The following is a 17560-nucleotide window of genomic DNA, read 5'->3' as shown; positions in this document are numbered from 1 at the left end:
CCGGACTTGGTTAAGGCGGTTGGTAAGAGGTTAAAATAAGTAGGACAGAGGCCTAAATGGCTGCACTGTAGAACCAAAAGATGGACATGTACACTGGACTTTCTACTCCTGATTCTGACAGTTTGATGAATGTCTCTCCCCAACCCACTTCACCCTGACCTGTCCTGTTTGATAAAGCCTCTGGCAACAAAAAAATATATTTAGGAAAAAAAAGGGACAGGTAATCACCCCACTGAAAAATGAAAGATTCTGAGCTCTAAACAATATGAATAAAATGTCGGGGGAAATAGGGAAAATTGTCAGTAATTACACAGCGCTGACATAAAGGGGCGGCAATATTGAGCACATGTCACAACACAAGACTGAACCGTTGAATTACCTTGACATTAGCAAACCAGTTCGCACATAGTTTGTTCAAAGCCAATAGTTGTGTCAAGAGTCCGAGGAGTGTGAGATGTGGAAGTGGAAATTGCAATGAAACCACCGTTAGCACATTGCACAAATCAGATTTGATGTCACTCTATTACAGATAACAAGGACTATGATGCGTACCTGTCCTACACCAAAGTGGATCCAGACCAGTGGAGCCAGGAGACCAGAGAGGAGGAGCGCTTTGCTCTTGAGATCCTCCCGGACGTCCTGGAAAAACATTATGGATACAAACTCTTCATTCCGGATCGAGACCTCATTCCAACAGGAAGTAAGTGAAACCAGTTTATTTATCGTATGCGTGTTACTGAACGTTATCCATTCTCATTGTCTTGTGTTTTGTGTTTTATGTGAATGCATATGTACTGTATACACTGCGTTCCAAATCATTATGCAAATGACATGTTTCTAAGATTTTCTAAATTGTCAACTCAAATGAGAGTCAGCATAATTGTCAAGTCTTAAACTGGTAGAGGATCATTTAAATGTGGTTGAAAAAATCTCCCAGTGATAAAAATGAATGTAGTAAAAACCTCAAAATCTACTGTTCCAAATTATTATGCAACTGATCGTTTCAATACATTTTAAAGCTTGTAATTAACTGAAAATGGTCATTTGTTGAATGTATAGCATTAGGAGGTCATATTTACTGAAATCAAAAGCTATTTCAATCAAAAAAATATTAACAGGTCAAGTTATATTTTACCATAGGAGCCCTTGTGTGATAGCAGCTTCAAAATTCTTAAATCCATTAAACTTGTGAGTTTTTGGATAGTTTCTGCTTGGATTTCTTTGCAGGATGTTAAAATAGCCTCCCAGAGCTGCTGTTTGGATGAAAACTGCCTCCCACCCTCATAGAAGTGTTTTTGTTGAAGCTCCAAAGGTTCTTAATAGGGTTGAGGTCAGGGGAGGAGAGGGTCCACATTATAAGTTTCTCTCCTTTTATGCCCATAGCAGCCAGTGATGCAGAGGTATTCTTTACAGTATGACATGGTGCGTTGTCATGCATGAAGATGATTTTGTTAGGGAAAGCACGGCTGTTCTTTTTGTAGCATAGAAGATAGTGGTCAGTCAGAAACTTCACATATTTTTCAAAGGTCATTTTCACACCTTCAGGGATCCTAAAAGGGCCTAATGGGGCCGACCAGCTCTCTCTCCATGATTCTGGCCCAAAACATGACTCCGCCCCCTCTTTACTGACGTCACAGCCTTGTTGGGACATTGTGGCCATTCACCAACCATTCACTACTCCATTGATTTGACCATCCAGGGTTACACAGCGCTCATCAGTGAACAAGACTGTTTGAAAATGAGTCCTCATGTATCTCTGAGCCACTGCAGCCGTTTCTGTTCATCAGCATCAATTAACCGTTTAGGGGAGGCCCGGATAGAAGGTTTATGCACAACTGTAGCCTCTGGAGGGTCCTACACCTTCATGTTTGGGAGACTCCAGAGGCACCAGCAGCTTCAAATACCTGTATGCTGCTTTGTAGCATCTGTTCTCTTAATCTGATGTGTTTGTCTGGCAGAAACCGTCCATATTGTGCCATTATCTGCACAAAACGGAGTGTGCTCTGAATAATCCACAAATCTCTTATCAGTACGATGATTACGCTTAATCTTTCATGAAATATCGAAGGTTTTCATACCTAGACCAAGGCATTCAACTATTTCATGCTTTTCATCAGCAGAAAGTCCCTTTTTCTTTCCCATATTGCTTGAAAATGATGATATGCATAATAAAGTGGAACACCCTTTTTCAGTAGTTTTTCCCTTAACTGGGCTTAACCTGAAAACTACTCATCCCAGGTCTCTGAGATTAATGTCAGTGATTCATAGAGCCCCGAGACACAATACCATCCATGAGTTTCATTATTATTGTTTTTTTTTTACCTTTTTGACACAAAAATCCAATTTACATAATAATTTGGAGCGCAGTGTATACGCATATATATATATATATATATATATATTTATATATATATACATATATGTATGTATGGATTCAAACCATGGGTTCATACCACTGTAATAATTCTTTATATTTCAACATGTAGCATCCTGATACTAATTGTGTATATATTCCTCCTTACTATTCTACACACAGGTTTTAAGCGGAACCTTTAGGAAAGCCTTGGGCCTAATGTTTCACCCAATAAATAGAATAAATACCAGCAAGTGCTATTTTATGTAAATGCCACAGTTGTATAAGGTCTGGTTACTTAAAGCAATGTCTACATTTGTTACCAACAAAAATATGTTTCAACCATTTTAGTGTCAGACTGAAATGTAAGAACTTAGAAGGGGCTTACATTTCTGCACCCACTATAAGAAAACTCTTTCACTAAGGAGTAAGTTCATAGTGAATGCTACAAGCTGGTGTATTGAACAAATGCATCAAGTTCTAGCCTATGCATTAATAAATTCCATCTGAACATATTCTCTTGTGCGCCCCTCTGTTTAGTAGTCCGTCAGTGGCGCAGCGGTGCACTGGATGCTCTAGTTAGAAGCGATGCGCTGTTTGTACTGCGGGCTTCATGAGGAACAGATAAAACGCAAACACACATCCGACTTGGGTCCAGACAGAATTAAACATCAGTGGGAAAAGTGAGACGCCTCAGAGCCCCGCTGACTGAGCTGCCTCCTTCCTTTAATCAAAAGAAAATGGCTGCCAGTGTCAGTGCCAGGTCGGAATCATTGTAGATGAATGTCCAATCAGGCGAACATGCTCTCGGATTATCACATGTGAGATAAAAGACTGTCAACAATACCAACAATAATTTGATAGTTTTTAGAATGCAGTGTACGTAAGATAACCAGTTTCAAACACTTACTCTTCATCGTGCATTTTGTGCAGTCTTCATAGTTGTAGTAATTCCTGTTGCCTCTCTGTGACTGTAAAAAAAAAGTTGCTTTGTAACTTCCCAGCACCCTAACTTGTGCTAGTGCATGCCTCCAATGGTTAAAGCTCGGTGACTGAATTCTGAAGGGTCTGAGCTTGTGGTATATTCACAAGCTCATATTTCAGTAACCATGTGTGAAAACAAAATCTCTTAAACTGTCACACGCAGAAGATTTACAATAACAAACAAACAAACAGAAACAACAATAACAAAATAATTTGTTCTCAAACACAAGGCCATGAAAAGAAATAAAACTGCTGATGGACTTCACAAAACAGCTGGAAACATCAGTAATTTAAGAGCTTTCCTCAATGCAGAATCTTTCTCGATCCTTCATAGTGCCTGCATTATAGGTAACCTCACATAATCAGTGCGATTCAGGGTTTGAAAATGTTTCTTTTGTTTATATCATTTCTTTCCCCCAGGAAATATCAAAGCTCATCAAAATATTTTTTACCCCATTCTATTTTCATATTTATCAGGGGTGTTAATATTTCATGATGTCCTGGATGTCTTTACTAACAGCTTAATATGAAGTGATAGACGCACTTTACATCACTGTGTTGTCTGTCTGTGACGTCTTCCCTCTGTGACTTCACTGTCTAAATGTTTATGTTCAGGTCTCACCAATGAGCATTACCCGGATGACACGCGGCTCTTTGGAGGTACATGTCCTCAGTCGTTTTCCTGTTGTAACCAGCTGTTGTCACTTCTGCTCCTTTCGGTGGAAAAAGTGTTTTTCTTTTTAAATCTTTCTTTAAAAGGTTTTCCTTTGATTACAGTTCTGCCCCTTATGCCCCAACTCCCAGAGTAAAATAGGACTGAGCAGAAGTGACAGCAGAGTCATAACCTGTCATTGTTTCGTTATGTGTGTCCTGTACTTGTCCTCATCTTTTCTACACTGTTTGTTTTCACCTCTAAACATTGAAAAAGCCTCCAGGCACTTTTTACCTGTTGTAATTGTGCGCAAGCAAAATTTGGACAGAAGCTTAATGTAAATCCCATACAGTTGAGTCACGCTGTGGACGGTGCCAGCAGTTTCTACAATGTATTGACTGAAATACCACTGTTATCTACAACAGTACTGCTTGATTTCTGTGCCAGTACCACAGGCAATCTGTATTCAAATTGGGCTTACACAGATTGTACACTGCCTCAATTAAAACTTAATGTCATTTTAAAAGATGTCACCTAATACTATTTATTGTCTTTATCTTTTCTACTGATTCAGCATACATTGAGGATGTGGCTCGCTGCGTAGACCAGAGCAAGCGCCTCATTATAGTGATGACCCCTAACTATGTGGTTCGTCGAGGTTGGAGTATCTTTGAGCTGGAGACCCGGCTCAGAAACATGCTAGTGACCGGAGAGATCAAGGTCATCCTGATTGAGTGTGCTGAGCTGAGAGGCATCATGAACTATCAGGAAGTGGAGGCGCTCAAACACACCATCAAGACCCTCACGGTCATCAAGTGGCACGGCCCCAAGAGCAACAAGCTCAACTCCAAGTTCTGGAAGCAGCTGCAGTATGAGATGCCCTTCAGACGCACAGAGTCCATGCTGAGCCATGAACCGGCGCTGGACGTGAGTGAGCAGGGCCCCTTTGGAGAGCTTCAGACCGTCTCCGCCATCTCCATGGCAGCGGCCACTTCCACAGCCATGGCCACCGCCCACCCAGAGCTGCGCTCGTCTTTCCACAACACCTACCACACCACCATGCGGCAGAAACACTACTACCGCAGCTACGAGTTTGACATTCCCCCAGGAGGGACCCTGCCACCCCTGTCCTCTCTGGGAAACCAACACACCTACTGCAACATCCCTCTCACACTGCTCAATGGACAAAGGCCTCCGGGAAAGAGTCGCGAGCACAGCCTGGAGGAGGCACACGCCAACAACGCCATGCTCCCTCTGCTGCCACGCGAAACCAGCATCTCCAGCGTCATCTGGTAGAAGAACAGTCTGCAGACTGCTCAAAGATCAGACGTCTGAGGGAGAGTTGCCACAAAAACATAAATGACATGAAATGATCCTTCGGAACCAGAGGGTTCAGCCTAACGGTAGTGACTGAGAAACAACAGTTTTTGTCTTTTTTTAAGTGGACCACACCTGTGCGGCAGGTGAATTTTTCTATGTGGAATTACAGGAAACACTGTTTGATCAAACAGTGAATCACAGACATGTGAGAACATGAAAAAGGACTATGACTATGGCATTTGTGCACACTATTATGATCCATCTCCATGTGCATTCAACTTAAGGAAAACAGGGTCCTGTACATATATATTTCAATTTATTTGTAGCATCAGTGTTTATCTACTTTTGTCTTTTCTGTCATATTTTTTGTCTCATTTGTTTGCCTTTTTACTGTAGAACTTTGCTTTAACTTCTAACACAAAAGTGTTTTTGTTTTTAGTTGTTTCTTAAGACACATGTTTTCATGTTTCAGCACTTTTTTTTAAACTTTGTGTAGTTTACATGAACAACTTAAGAATTGCCTGGACAATACCTGTGAAAGGTGTATATGGTTTCAAATAATTCTCTCTTTAAAAAAAAATCATAGAATATGCAAAAAGACGGAGGAAATGGCCGTGTGGACCAGAGTGGACGCAGTTGGAGAACGTTTGGGAGGCAGTGCTAGTCCTCTCAATCACACAGACTCACAGATTTCTCTCTAAAGCTTCATATTTTCTATTGAAATAAACAGCCTTGCTGTTTTAGAGTGATAGTGAAATGCCTCACCTTAAAAGAAATCTGTAGATTATTTTAAAAAGAAGTCTATTTTTATAACAGAAGAGTTTGCTTGAGAAGTCATACTTATTTGCATTTCATCGACCATCAAAGGGGTTTGTGTATGTGTAATGCTGGTTTTGTACACTTGGCAATGTGATTTTGGTTTGTTCAGAGATTAAGGTGGATTTTGAAACCCACACCAATAAATATGTCCTCTACTCCCTTAGATTCAAAAGTACAGACTTAACAATGTTTTGAGTTGATCAACATTTCCCCATCTCACTCATCCCTTTGGTTCATATAGTTTATGTTTAAGGAACGAAAAGAATACATTTGTGTTTTGAGAGACTTTTTAAATATATTGAAGGTGTGGTTTTTGAGTATGCATAGCAAATAGATATGTATTCTATATAATATAGATATTTATATAAATATATAAACACAATTTTCACTTGGAAAGAAATGTCTATCTTTATAGATACACTATCATTATCAGTTGTCCTTACTTTCGCACTGCACATTAAAACATTAATTTTTCTTTTGATGTTTTTCTTCTGTGTCCTTGTTTGAACAATTACTGTCAGCAAAGCAAACAGAATGCATTACTCTTTAATGGGCAATTACATTCACATATTCATTAGTCTATGTGACCTATATAGAGAGGACTCAAAAATGACTCATGATAAATAGACCCTTTGAGTTCGTGTTTTGGCTGGAAGGACTGGAGCAACGGTTGCAAAGAAAAAATAAAATAAAATAGAAAATCATGCCACGAGGTGCTGCTCTCGTAAGGAAAAACACTTCGCTCCGTGCGCTCTGATTCCGCTGACTGCACACAGTAAATAACTACAGGTTCAATTAGTTTTAATCTAGCAACTGAGCCGAAGCCTGGGGGACAGTAAAGCTACGGGTTTGTAAATAGTCCTCTCATTAATTAAATTTATGTCCACGGCCATAAAGCAATAAAACGTTTTGTGATTTATTTATTTATTTATTTGACTCCACATTTGGAAACTTTCTACATATTTTCGACAACATATAACCTATATAACATTCAGAATCAGCAGCGCGTAGGTTTGGCTTTGTCATTTATCTTCCATGATCTTGCATTAAAAAGTTTGGGGTAAAAACACATGTAAATTTAGTAGCCGTAAGGCACCGAGGCGTATTTGAAGTCTGCTTTTGCTTGGCACAGTAAACAGGGCGGCAAGTGGAGCGTTGCCAAACAGTGCCCCCTCCTGGGGATCAAGTGTACCTACAAGGGATGTTTGGATGTTTGTGATTGAGCGCTGGAAAATACAGAAATATTACTGTTTTCCCCACGATCCCACGGGAGGCCACATAAGAAGAGAAACTGGGGCGAAGAAGAGACGACGCACTAGGGCACAGTGTAAGAGTGAAAAGTCAGACGGGGTAAAGGGGGAAAAAAGTGTTGTCATTGCTGTGGACATTTTGTTGGAGTATGAGCAAAACATAGTGGAGTGAAACCATTGGGATTTAGTCCAGCTCTTTTGAGCATAAAACGCCCCAGTAGAGTCGGCCTCAAGTTGCGCTGACAGTGAGTGTTGGATCTGGCAACCCCCATCTAGACAGATGGAGAGTTTTACAAGCAAACACGAGATTAATAGACTCTTTATTACCCAGAGCAATCAAGGGCTTAACTGGAGGGAAAATTGACCCAGAGAGAGAGAGTTGAGAAGAGTAGAGTAGACAGAGTGGAGGACAAAGCAAATGTTCACTTCAAGCATCGTGCGTAAAGATAATTATTTTAATCATAAAATTCCACATTATACCTCAAGGGGGAGTAAAAGGGTTACATTCTTTTTGTAACTAGCGACATCGTGCGCTTTATTTTGTTTTTATAGCCTTGGTGACTTAATAAATAGCATTGTGCTTTCATATAGTTCTCACCAAAACACTGCTTTAACTGTTGCTTCAAGATCACCATTTGATGATGAGTGTGTCGGCTTACTCCTTGTTATTTAAAAAAAAATAATTAAAAAATGTGTTATTATTTATGGGCGTCATGCTACTAGGCCTATAATGATGATAACAATAATGAGGGGGACTTCAAACAGCAACTATTCTGGTGATTATTGGAGCCCTTGGAAAAGGAAAAGAATAAATATATAGAACAAATATATACCAGGCAACATCAATATACATAAACTCATAGTGCACATCCTCAGGAGGGCTCTGCCAATATCCAAAGGTCCACGGAGAGAGGACTTTGTCGGGAGACTGGAATACTAGTTTATCTTAATAATTATAACGATGCAGGTTCAGAAAATCACTTCACAGGGGATAGTGCAGTATAGTTTGTTGTCCCTTAATAACAATAATAAAATAACAGCTTACACTTGTATTGCATTGAACAAACCTGTGTAACAAGTTTCTCAGTGCACGACGCTGTTGTCATTATTCTATTGCTCCACACTCAGCGATTTGTGAGCTTCTATTATGGCCACGGCTGCCCTGGGGTAGACTGACGGAAGCGAGGCCGCCAACCTGCGCCATCGGTCTCTGCGACCATCACCAACCAGTCACGTACACTTCATTTATGCAGCCGGTGAGCGAAGTATCACGCCCAAGGACACAAAGACAATCTGCAGCCGCGGGTTCCGAACCGCCAACCTCCCGGTTATTCGACGACCCAGCCACTTTACCATCTGACCCACTGTCGCCCCACTACACCATTGTCTTCATCGTAACGACCTACACAATGAAACGTATCCAAACAAATCAAATGTAAGTTTCTGTTTTTTTGTAATAGCCGGTTATTTTCTTGTTCACCATTTATGCTATTGGATGATGACGACTCCCTTATAGTGGATTTAGCCGATAAGAGACCATTTTGAACTGTCCGTTAGTTCACTCACGATACATACAGTGAATAATACTCGAGCAGATAAAATGGCGAACATACCATCATGTTTTCCAGGATGTACTGAAAGTGAACGTTTCAAATCCTGTAATCTCGAACAGATTTGATATTACATGAGCTCATAAAACCAGCTCTGCAACTGCTTGGAGCTTTGGGGTTGGTTTCTCAGGAAAACTGCCAAATGTGGAGTTCTGTTGCACTCTGCTGGTGTAAGGTGGCACTTCACAGCCAGCCTAAACTAACCTTGGCCCTCCTGAGAATAGATTTATAATGAATGAATGGTGTGAGTCAGATTATTCAAGGAGACATGCGTCATTTGTAAACTCGCATTTATCTCTACGTCTTGCACATATCTATCTTCTTAACAAGATGTTTCAAGTGTGTCAGTGCAGATAATATATGCCTACACGCAGAAATAAGGCTAGTAGAAAGTGTTGTTGATGTAATATTTTTTATTATAAAAATAGTTTATATAAAAAACAATAAATTATGAATTCCAGCAGCTGCACTGTTTTTTCCTCTTAAACAAGTTGCATGTCTTTTTTTCAAGCACTCTCACACTTTTCCAGTCACTTGTAAAGCTTCGCCTCCGAAACAACAGTCCACTTTTCCACCCTCTACTTTCCATAGAACATCTCCATGAGCACCTCCTCGATGTTCACAGCCCCGATGACGGGCCTGAAGAACAGTTGTGCGACCACAGGAGGGCTGATGGCTCGGAGCATGGACAGGGCGATGAGGAGTTTGGCAAAGCGTGTGGAGTCTTCTCGGTGCACCAGCCGCACGTGTTCGTTCAGAGCCTGGTGAGCCTCTCGTCGCAGGGACTGGATGTAATGAAGGCAGCGCAGACCTTCCACATCTGGAACAGGGAAAAATGACACATAAAACAAAAGGAATCCATGTACAGATGCGTGCACTTAAATTAACTCTCTGACACAGAGTAGTCTACATTTTAGTTTAAAACAGTTCAATGAGTATTATGTGAAAGTACAATAGTAACAACTATTGAAACATAATGAGTTATTTATTATTATTATATTATTAAATGTAAACATTTCAGAAAATCCCAACAGAGCAATGCTGATTATTGATTGGTTATTGATTCCATGGATGTCACAGTGTAGTGTGTTGGTGTGATCACTACCAAAGCTTGAATAACACAGTCTGTCTCATGGCCTGGAGCCCTGACCCACCTGGGTTAAACAGCACAGCCCCCTTCAAATAGGCGTACTCCTTAGTGCTGATATCCACACTCCAACACGTCTTTAGAAAGGCTTTAATGGAATCGATATCCACCACAGACACCCCGGCCGTGGCCCTGGTTTGCCCCGCGAGCAGCTCACTTTGTCGGTCTGGAACTCCCGTAAGGATCCGCTGCAGCATGCTCGGCTCCACGGTCTCAGTAGTCTCAAAGTCCACGCGGTCCTGTGCCAGCCCGAGCACGAGCAAGGGAGCCCATCCTCTGCGGATGAGTGCCAGCTGGTCATCCTCCGGCAGCTCGCGGAAACATGGCACGTTTTTGACAAAGCGCAGTGTCTTGACCAGCACCGCGGACGCCGCTTTGCAGGTGACCTGTGGGGACCGGAGCACTCCACGGCGGCGCGTGGAGCCGCACGAGCACGGCTGCTGCCGCGGGTCTTGAAGCGAAGTAGTTGTGGTGGACGAGGAGGTCCTGTGGAACAAGTGTTGCGCTGCTTGCTGTTGTAGCTGAGGATGCTCTTCTTGGGAAATGGCGAGGCTGTCACTCTTCAAAATGTTGTACAGAATACTATTGTTGTTTCGGATGGTGGTGCCTCGACAGCGGCAACCCTCCAGCGCGGCCATGGCCTCTTCTACATGGGCAGTCCGACCCGCCAGCTCTCTCAAAGCGTCTGAGGTCAACACGGGAGCTGGTAGCTCTGTTTTTGTCTCTCAGTCCTGATAGCCCCGGAGTGAAGGGCGGCTCGTTTATATGAACTCCCGTTTGTCCCCGAGCTTAAGAGCAGCTTCACTCTCTGCATATGCCGCCTCCCAGACTCTGGCGCCTCCCCCTGCCCACCTCCTGCAGCAGTCCTGCTGTTTCCCGCTCTTTAGTCCAGCGGTCTAGTGATGCACGAGGAAAGGTGAATTACTTGACTAGACTTCATTTAAAGTCAAATTTCCTGTCCTGTTTTTAATACAGAATAAAATGCTTGAGCAAACTTGACCAGTGATCACTGAGCTTCCTCTGCCTTGCCTGGCGGAAAGAGGTGAGTAAGACTAATTGAGTAATCAACAACATTAAGAGTAATTGCCAACATCACAATGCATATCAGGTATTTCAAATAATTATTACTTATAGGCTAATTCTGTTTATCACCAGTGAAATGGCAATTGAACCTCTGTGTAGGTATAATAAACATCAGTTAACATTGGTAGTCATATCACATTAAGACTTAGGGTCTGATCTTGTGCTTACAAACCAATCTATAGCGCTTTGTAGTGCACTTTCAGATCTTGCCACTCCATACTTAGCGCTTTTAAATAATAATAAGTACGTGGGGTGGAGAAACACTCATGGCCAATGGGGATGTTATATACAGCAGCCTTTTGCTTTAATACCAGACTCCTTGGCCTGGAAGGGGCAAGGGGGGGAAAGGGGATTGTGGGTTTGAACATGTGCTTATGTTTTGGTCTCGATAACGCATTTACTGCCAAGCGAGTGCCGATCCGCGCCACAGTAGGACGGGCTATAGGTGACATCTATTTCTCTCGGGACACAAACATTGTTTAGCTCACGATGGAGTTAATACAGTTTTTAGTTTGACCTGTGAGAGCCTATAATGCTTAAGGAATAACACAAGGCAGCGCGATGTAAACGAAGGAACTGAATGTGAGGCTGCCATCAGAGCACCACTCTCAGCGCTGCTTGTAATAAACCACGCCTCAGTACCCGCTCTTTTTATAAGTGACGCCCGAAAGCACATAATGCAACACTTGGAAAACAACCATATCGCGAGGAGCTTGTGCTATCCTTGCACTAGGCACAATATCGGGCCCTTATTCTTACACCTGTCTTATGTGTGAGTTGTAGGCTATAATTACCCTGATAGTTTATTAGCCATTGTGAATTAGGCCAATGTTGTTAACGTTGATTCAGCTGACTGTAGCGTGAAAGTTTTTGTCTGGGAGAAACTACCAGTGAGGAAAAAATGACAAGGAGACGCAGATAAGAATTCAGTGCCCACTTCTATTCCCAGCATCACCTTGACTCTGTGGCAGCGCTGTTTATCACCAAGCTGCCGGTAAAAAATATAGGACACGGACGGATCTGAAGGCTTAATTATTTTAGGGACAATTTATATGATTTTCTATTAGAAAGAAGTAGGAAGGAGCTGAGCTGTGAAGGCCAGTCGCCAACCTTGACTCGGACACAGTGATATTGATTTAACCGTGAAAACAGGAGCTGTTGAATTATGATGTCATGACTCAGTGCTCTCCTTGATTCTGTCACTGAAGGAGGTTGCTGTGTGCGAGAAGAGGGTCAGAAAGCTAAAACGGCTGCAGGCTTAGAAACCAACACATCTGAGCTTTCTTCAAAAAAAAAAAATCTTCTCACTTCATTACAGGTAAAAGGGCAGCGACAAGGTCACGCTGACAATGGAAACATACAGGGGAGAGTAATTAAGAAAAGTCTCCAAAACAAACGTGAATACTATCCTTTGAACAGAGGTGTTGTATAATGCAGACTAGCTTCCTCCCTGACCAGGAGGAAATAAGGGTCAGGGTTTGCACACAAGACACTCTTTGGTGGTGGTTGAAAAGATGACCCAGAGTGCACGGCCACATTCATGCCAGAGCAGTAACTAGGAGCCTGTGTCTGTGTGCGCTCTGAAGGACAGCGCTGTGAATGAAGTCAGGATGAAAAACTTTTGCAGCAGCGCTACAACATTGTTCAGAGGCCGAATATCTTTGTATTGATTTAGCCGAGAGAGATTTTTCACATGTTTATATCAAGGACGAGTGCGGGATAAACAGCCTTCACTCAGCCTGTCTCTTCTGCCGCTCAAGGCCTAGCAGTGCAGGTTATAAAAATCCTTCCGTCTCAAGGAGAGATTACATTATGTCTTGTTGCTCTTTGTTTTGCACTCAACCTTCTTTACTTTATAAAAAAAAATGTACAAGATGTATTTAAGAATCTATCTGCGCTCATCGCCAGTTCCCCAAGTCTGAAAAACAGTCTTTGCTGTAGTTTAATAATAATAATAATTTAACACCCAAACCAAAAGAGACTTGCATGATATGGATAGTGGTTGATGTGTTTTGTAGAGTGAACTACGGTAAAGACCATGTACTGGTTTTGTTTTAATTTGAAAGTTATATCCTGTTTTTATTGTTTGTCCTTCATGCAACAAACTTTATTTCTATCGTTCCTCATTCCTATAATTGGTGATGATTAAAATACTCTAGTGGCATCATCTCTCATTAAAATAAATATTGTGGCACTTGATAAAATGTTCTGTACCTTCTCTATAGCGTTTGTCGAATGGAACTGGATGTTAGCTACTCTGGTCAGATAAAACAACTCTGTGTCTCAAAGCATTTACCCCTGAACTAAAAGCCGACTTGTTCCCGATCAGTGCACGGGGAAAAATATATGCGAAACGTATTTAGTGTTATTTTTTTGTGTTGGTGCCAGCTGTGAAAGGCCATTGTATTTAAATGTCTTGGAGGCAGAGCAGATGTTATTTTTGGCCCCGGTCCTGTTGGTTCTGGTTCCACCTTAAAACGGGTGAGCATGAAAGCACACGTACGTAGTCTTAGTGGTCTCAAATGCAAGCTTAACAAAAACAACGCAATCTCTTTAGTGAATGTAACACATCGATAAAGTCCATTAAAACTGTGGTTCTCTTTTAATTAAATGTAGTAACCCTCACTATTGGAGTCAGAAACCTGCAGCGCTGCTACTTTTTTAGAGCAAGGTCACTTCCAATGCAGCCCGTTAGGCAGACGTTGGTCATGGGAAAGTATTTTGCAAGACAGACAAAGACATTCTGTGATCTTGGTTGTGCAATTTAGCAAGTCCTTTTAATTCAGTTGAAATGCATCGCTAACCAAAGATAAAATGAATTTCATTCTAAAGCTTCTTCAATACTAAGCACTCCAGAGTCTAAGCAAATGTGCACAATGTATTGTTATGTGCTTGTGCAGTGGTAAGCACATCCCTGAAGGCTGATCACACAAATGAAATCCTGAGGTTGCCGTGACCCAAAAAGACAGCTCTTTGGCACATTCAATTGAACTGTCCTTGAAACACTGTTGTAGAGAAAAAAAAACACACACATAACATTTTTTTTTTTCTTTTTCTTTACCAAATACTAGGGGTTTAGACACTCACAGCCACTCCAAGATAGGTCTGAGAAACTTGAGAAGACAACTTTGTCTGATTCAAGGCTCAGCATTAAATGGCTGCCATGGAAAAAGTCTTGTACTGTATTGTTTGTTGATTTGTTGGGCGCTCTTCTGGCGGTTGCTATAGCGACTGCCTCCATTTTCTCTCTGTGGCTGCTCTCATAAAGGGCCTCGTCCTTGTCTCTATAATAGTTACAAATTGAATACTGCACTTTCCAAGGACTCATGTCACCAACTTACAGCGGAGTGTGTGTTTGTGCGCTGAGAGGAAGACGACAAGTTTGCTTTATATGAGCAGGAGAAACGCAAGGCAAAATGCACCAGGTCTTTTGATAGATTTTATTAATGTATTGAAATTAAATGAAAAAGAAGAGATAATTGGAGAACTGCCTAACACTGTGAACGGATGTAAAGGTGATGCAAAATATGAGTTTTAGTTTAAATTTCTTTCACCATAATAAAGTGTATTTTTGGATTCATTCGGTTTTACTAAACTCTCTATTGTCCCGAAAGGTAGCATAGAAGGTCAGAGCCGCGTGATATTTTGTAAGAAGGGAAGTGCTCTGTCGTGTGAGATCAATTTACTAAATAGATCAAAAAGCCCTGCCCTATACCTGAAGAGTACGACTTACCTCTGGAGGCACAAATTTCAGCTTTGTCAAAGCACCCTCACAGTGTTTTGATACAGTATGTCACATCTATCAGCATAGCAGAACACTTAACATACACACTTTTGGGCTCCACACAGGCTGTCAAATGGCAATCTTAAAACACAGAGTAAGATCATTACGCCTGACTGAAGCCTTGTAAGAAACGGCATCTACCTGCACACAAGTCTTGAGTGTTTGTCTGTCTGTCTGACTCCCTCACTAACACTCTTCAAGGCTTGTGTGTAAACCCAAGGTTTGTATCACCAAAGCAGACATTATACGCCGTGTTTAGATCAAACTGACCATGCACACAACGGCATGTACAGGTGTTTTGATCATTTTAGTTTGATTATTTTCTGTGGCCTGTGGAGCAGTGGCTAGAAATACAGGTGTGACATGTACATCCAGGTGCTTCTCTATCTTCTATCATACCTCAAATAACCTCAACTAATTTAGTCAGATTTGTCAGTTTAGAGGAAGATTTAATAGTTTCACACAAGCGACTGGATGAACAATATGTTTCTGTATAGTACAAACAAAACACTGCATATCTGCGTGATTATGAAATAGTAGCTTGTCCTGTAAGGAAAGCTTCAGTACGTGGCATACGCTGATTTGGGCTGATGTTTATGTTTTAAGTGGAGCACTTGTTGGTAAAATCCTTGTGTGGGTGGATAGACTGCAGACCATCTGCCAGGGCACAGTGCTCTCGACTTCTCTCTCAGGGCACTGTCAGACATGGGAGTCTTGAGGGGGAGCAGACTTTCTGGCAACAAGTTGCCAATATATAAGCCACCTGTATCCCACATGTGCGATTTTTTATGGAATCAGTTTATTTCTGATGGGATACAACAGGTACTTTATGATGCATGATTGTCACTTAGGAAATAGTTTATTACTTCTACCTATTTGCTGAGCTCATCAGTGGTGGATTGCCTTTCCAGTGCAAATGAAAACGTTTGTATCACAAATTTTGATTTGATCACAATTCATTAGCACTTTGTACATTCATATTACCTTCAAGAGGTAAGTATAACAATCTGCTGCTTCTGAAAGTTTACTCTTCACTATTGGTCTAATTGGCCTGTTTCAGAAGAAGAAATGTATAGGACTCAAATAAGCTACATGTTTGTTTACTTTAAAAAGATGCTTTTCAGGACCATTATGGACTCTGCAGTAAAAAATCCACTGAACCTCACAAAAACACGGCAAAGATGTACAAAAGCATCCAGCAAAACAGTGTGGAACACAGAAACCACAAGTGCAGAGAGAGGAAGCTGCCAAGCTGTCAACTGGACCTGGCCCGGAGACTCTGCAGCCTCCTCCCTGAACACACACACTGTGATGGTTGTGTGGGAACGCCTGGTTGAGTAAATTTTAAGGGATTATTTGAATATTTGAAAGGAAAGTGGGGAAACAGGCTTCTCTAGCTCACTCTTTTTGGAACTGTCCTAAAAACAGCTTACTGGACTCAAATGTTCAAATTGATGTCTAATGTTTGTGGAGTTACACCCTGACCCTGCACTTTTTGGAGTACCCCATAACTGCTGATCTTGTTTACAATCAAATTTGTCTCAGTGCTAGCTAGAAGAATTTTCAATAAAAGCTTCCTACAAAGTTGGAAAAAAAAAACTTGTTTGCATGATGTAATGGGAAAAAAAATCAAATTTGAAGATAAACGATTTTCATTTGATACGGGATCTGTTGTTTTTTTATATATTATTACTAAATGAATGTATTTTCATTTACTTTTGATAATTTTTTTGTATGTTACAACGTGGATAACAAAGTCAATGTTTTGAAGTGGTCGTCACAAAGTTCTGATCTCAATCCAGTTGAAAATGAATGGGCAGAGCTGAAAAGGCATGTGCACCAAGGTGTCCTACAAATGTGGCTCAGTTACACCAGTTCTGTTTGGAGGAATGAACCAAAACTCCTGCCAACTATTGTGTGTGAAGCTTGTGGAAGGAAATCTAAAACGTTTGACCCAAAATATACGGTTTAAAGGCAATTTTTTTGGTTTTGTAAAAACATAAAACCATGTAGAAAATTCTATCTCTCTTTCTTCTGGTCTATAGAAACAATATTAAAATTCTAAACTAAATTAAATTCTGGTTTCATGTCATACAGTGAGGAAAAAATGCAAATGTGTCTTTTTATAAAGTGTATGTAAACATCTGGTTCCCGCTGTATGTACAATAGGTTCCCCTCTGAGGCCGGGACTCCCCTGAAAAAGAGATTCCTTATCTTAGTGGGACTTTCCTGTTTGGAACTCGCAACACCAAAGTGGCCGAGTTGTGCTGCAGCCTACACCACACGCAGGGCAGGTTGACATAAATTGCGCGTATCTTATTGTGATTTGGAAGTGAACGCGTGCCAGTGAAATTGGCAGGGCTAGCGGAGGCGGGACACTGCAGTTGTAATGTCCTTGTTGTGGATAAATCGTGTGGTGAACATATGCCACTGGGACTTGAGCTAATTAGCCAAGGTTGAGTGGGACCCGGGGGAGAGCAGGGCGCGCCAAGGTCGACCCTCTGAGGCGCGGAGCACGTGCACTACCATAACAACAACAACGCTTCCCCTTCTGCCTC

At 41.5% G+C, this 17560-nt stretch overlaps 2 protein-coding genes across 6 annotated transcripts in view; one reads left to right on the top strand and one right to left on the bottom strand.

Moving 5' to 3' along the window:
• Positions 1 to 6473, top strand: part of il1rapl1a (interleukin 1 receptor accessory protein-like 1a) — a 167673-nt gene extending 161200 nt beyond the window's left edge. For 2 of the 5 annotated variants that reach the window (XM_079562471.1, XM_079562470.1), the window contains exons 10-12: positions 530 to 700; positions 3953 to 3997; positions 4564 to 6473. In XM_079562471.1, coding sequence (XP_079418597.1) covers positions 530 to 700; positions 3953 to 3997; positions 4564 to 5285 — 938 coding nt within the window. In that variant the 3' untranslated portion in view covers positions 5286 to 6473. The remainder of the gene's footprint in view (positions 1 to 529; positions 701 to 3952; positions 3998 to 4563) is intronic. The other 3 variants (XM_079562473.1, XM_079562472.1, XM_079562469.1) reach the window with 2 other exon arrangements.
• Positions 6474 to 8721: 2248 nt separating this feature from the next.
• On the bottom strand, positions 8722 to 11040 carry nr0b1 (nuclear receptor subfamily 0, group B, member 1). The gene is made up of 2 exons (XM_079563791.1): positions 10143 to 11040; positions 8722 to 9808 (listed from the first exon to the last, which is right to left on the bottom strand). The coding sequence occupies exons 1-2, from the start codon at positions 10771 to 10773 to the stop codon at positions 9567 to 9569; spliced, it is 873 nt and encodes a 290-aa protein (XP_079419917.1). The 5' UTR covers positions 10774 to 11040; the 3' UTR covers positions 8722 to 9566.
• Positions 11041 to 17560: the final 6520 nt, after the last annotated feature.

This window comes from Gobius niger (genome assembly GCF_951799975.1).
Source record: "Gobius niger genome assembly, chromosome: 9".
NCBI lineage: Eukaryota > Metazoa > Chordata > Actinopteri > Gobiiformes > Gobiidae > Gobius > Gobius niger.
This window is presented reverse-complemented; position numbering and strand designations above follow the sequence as displayed.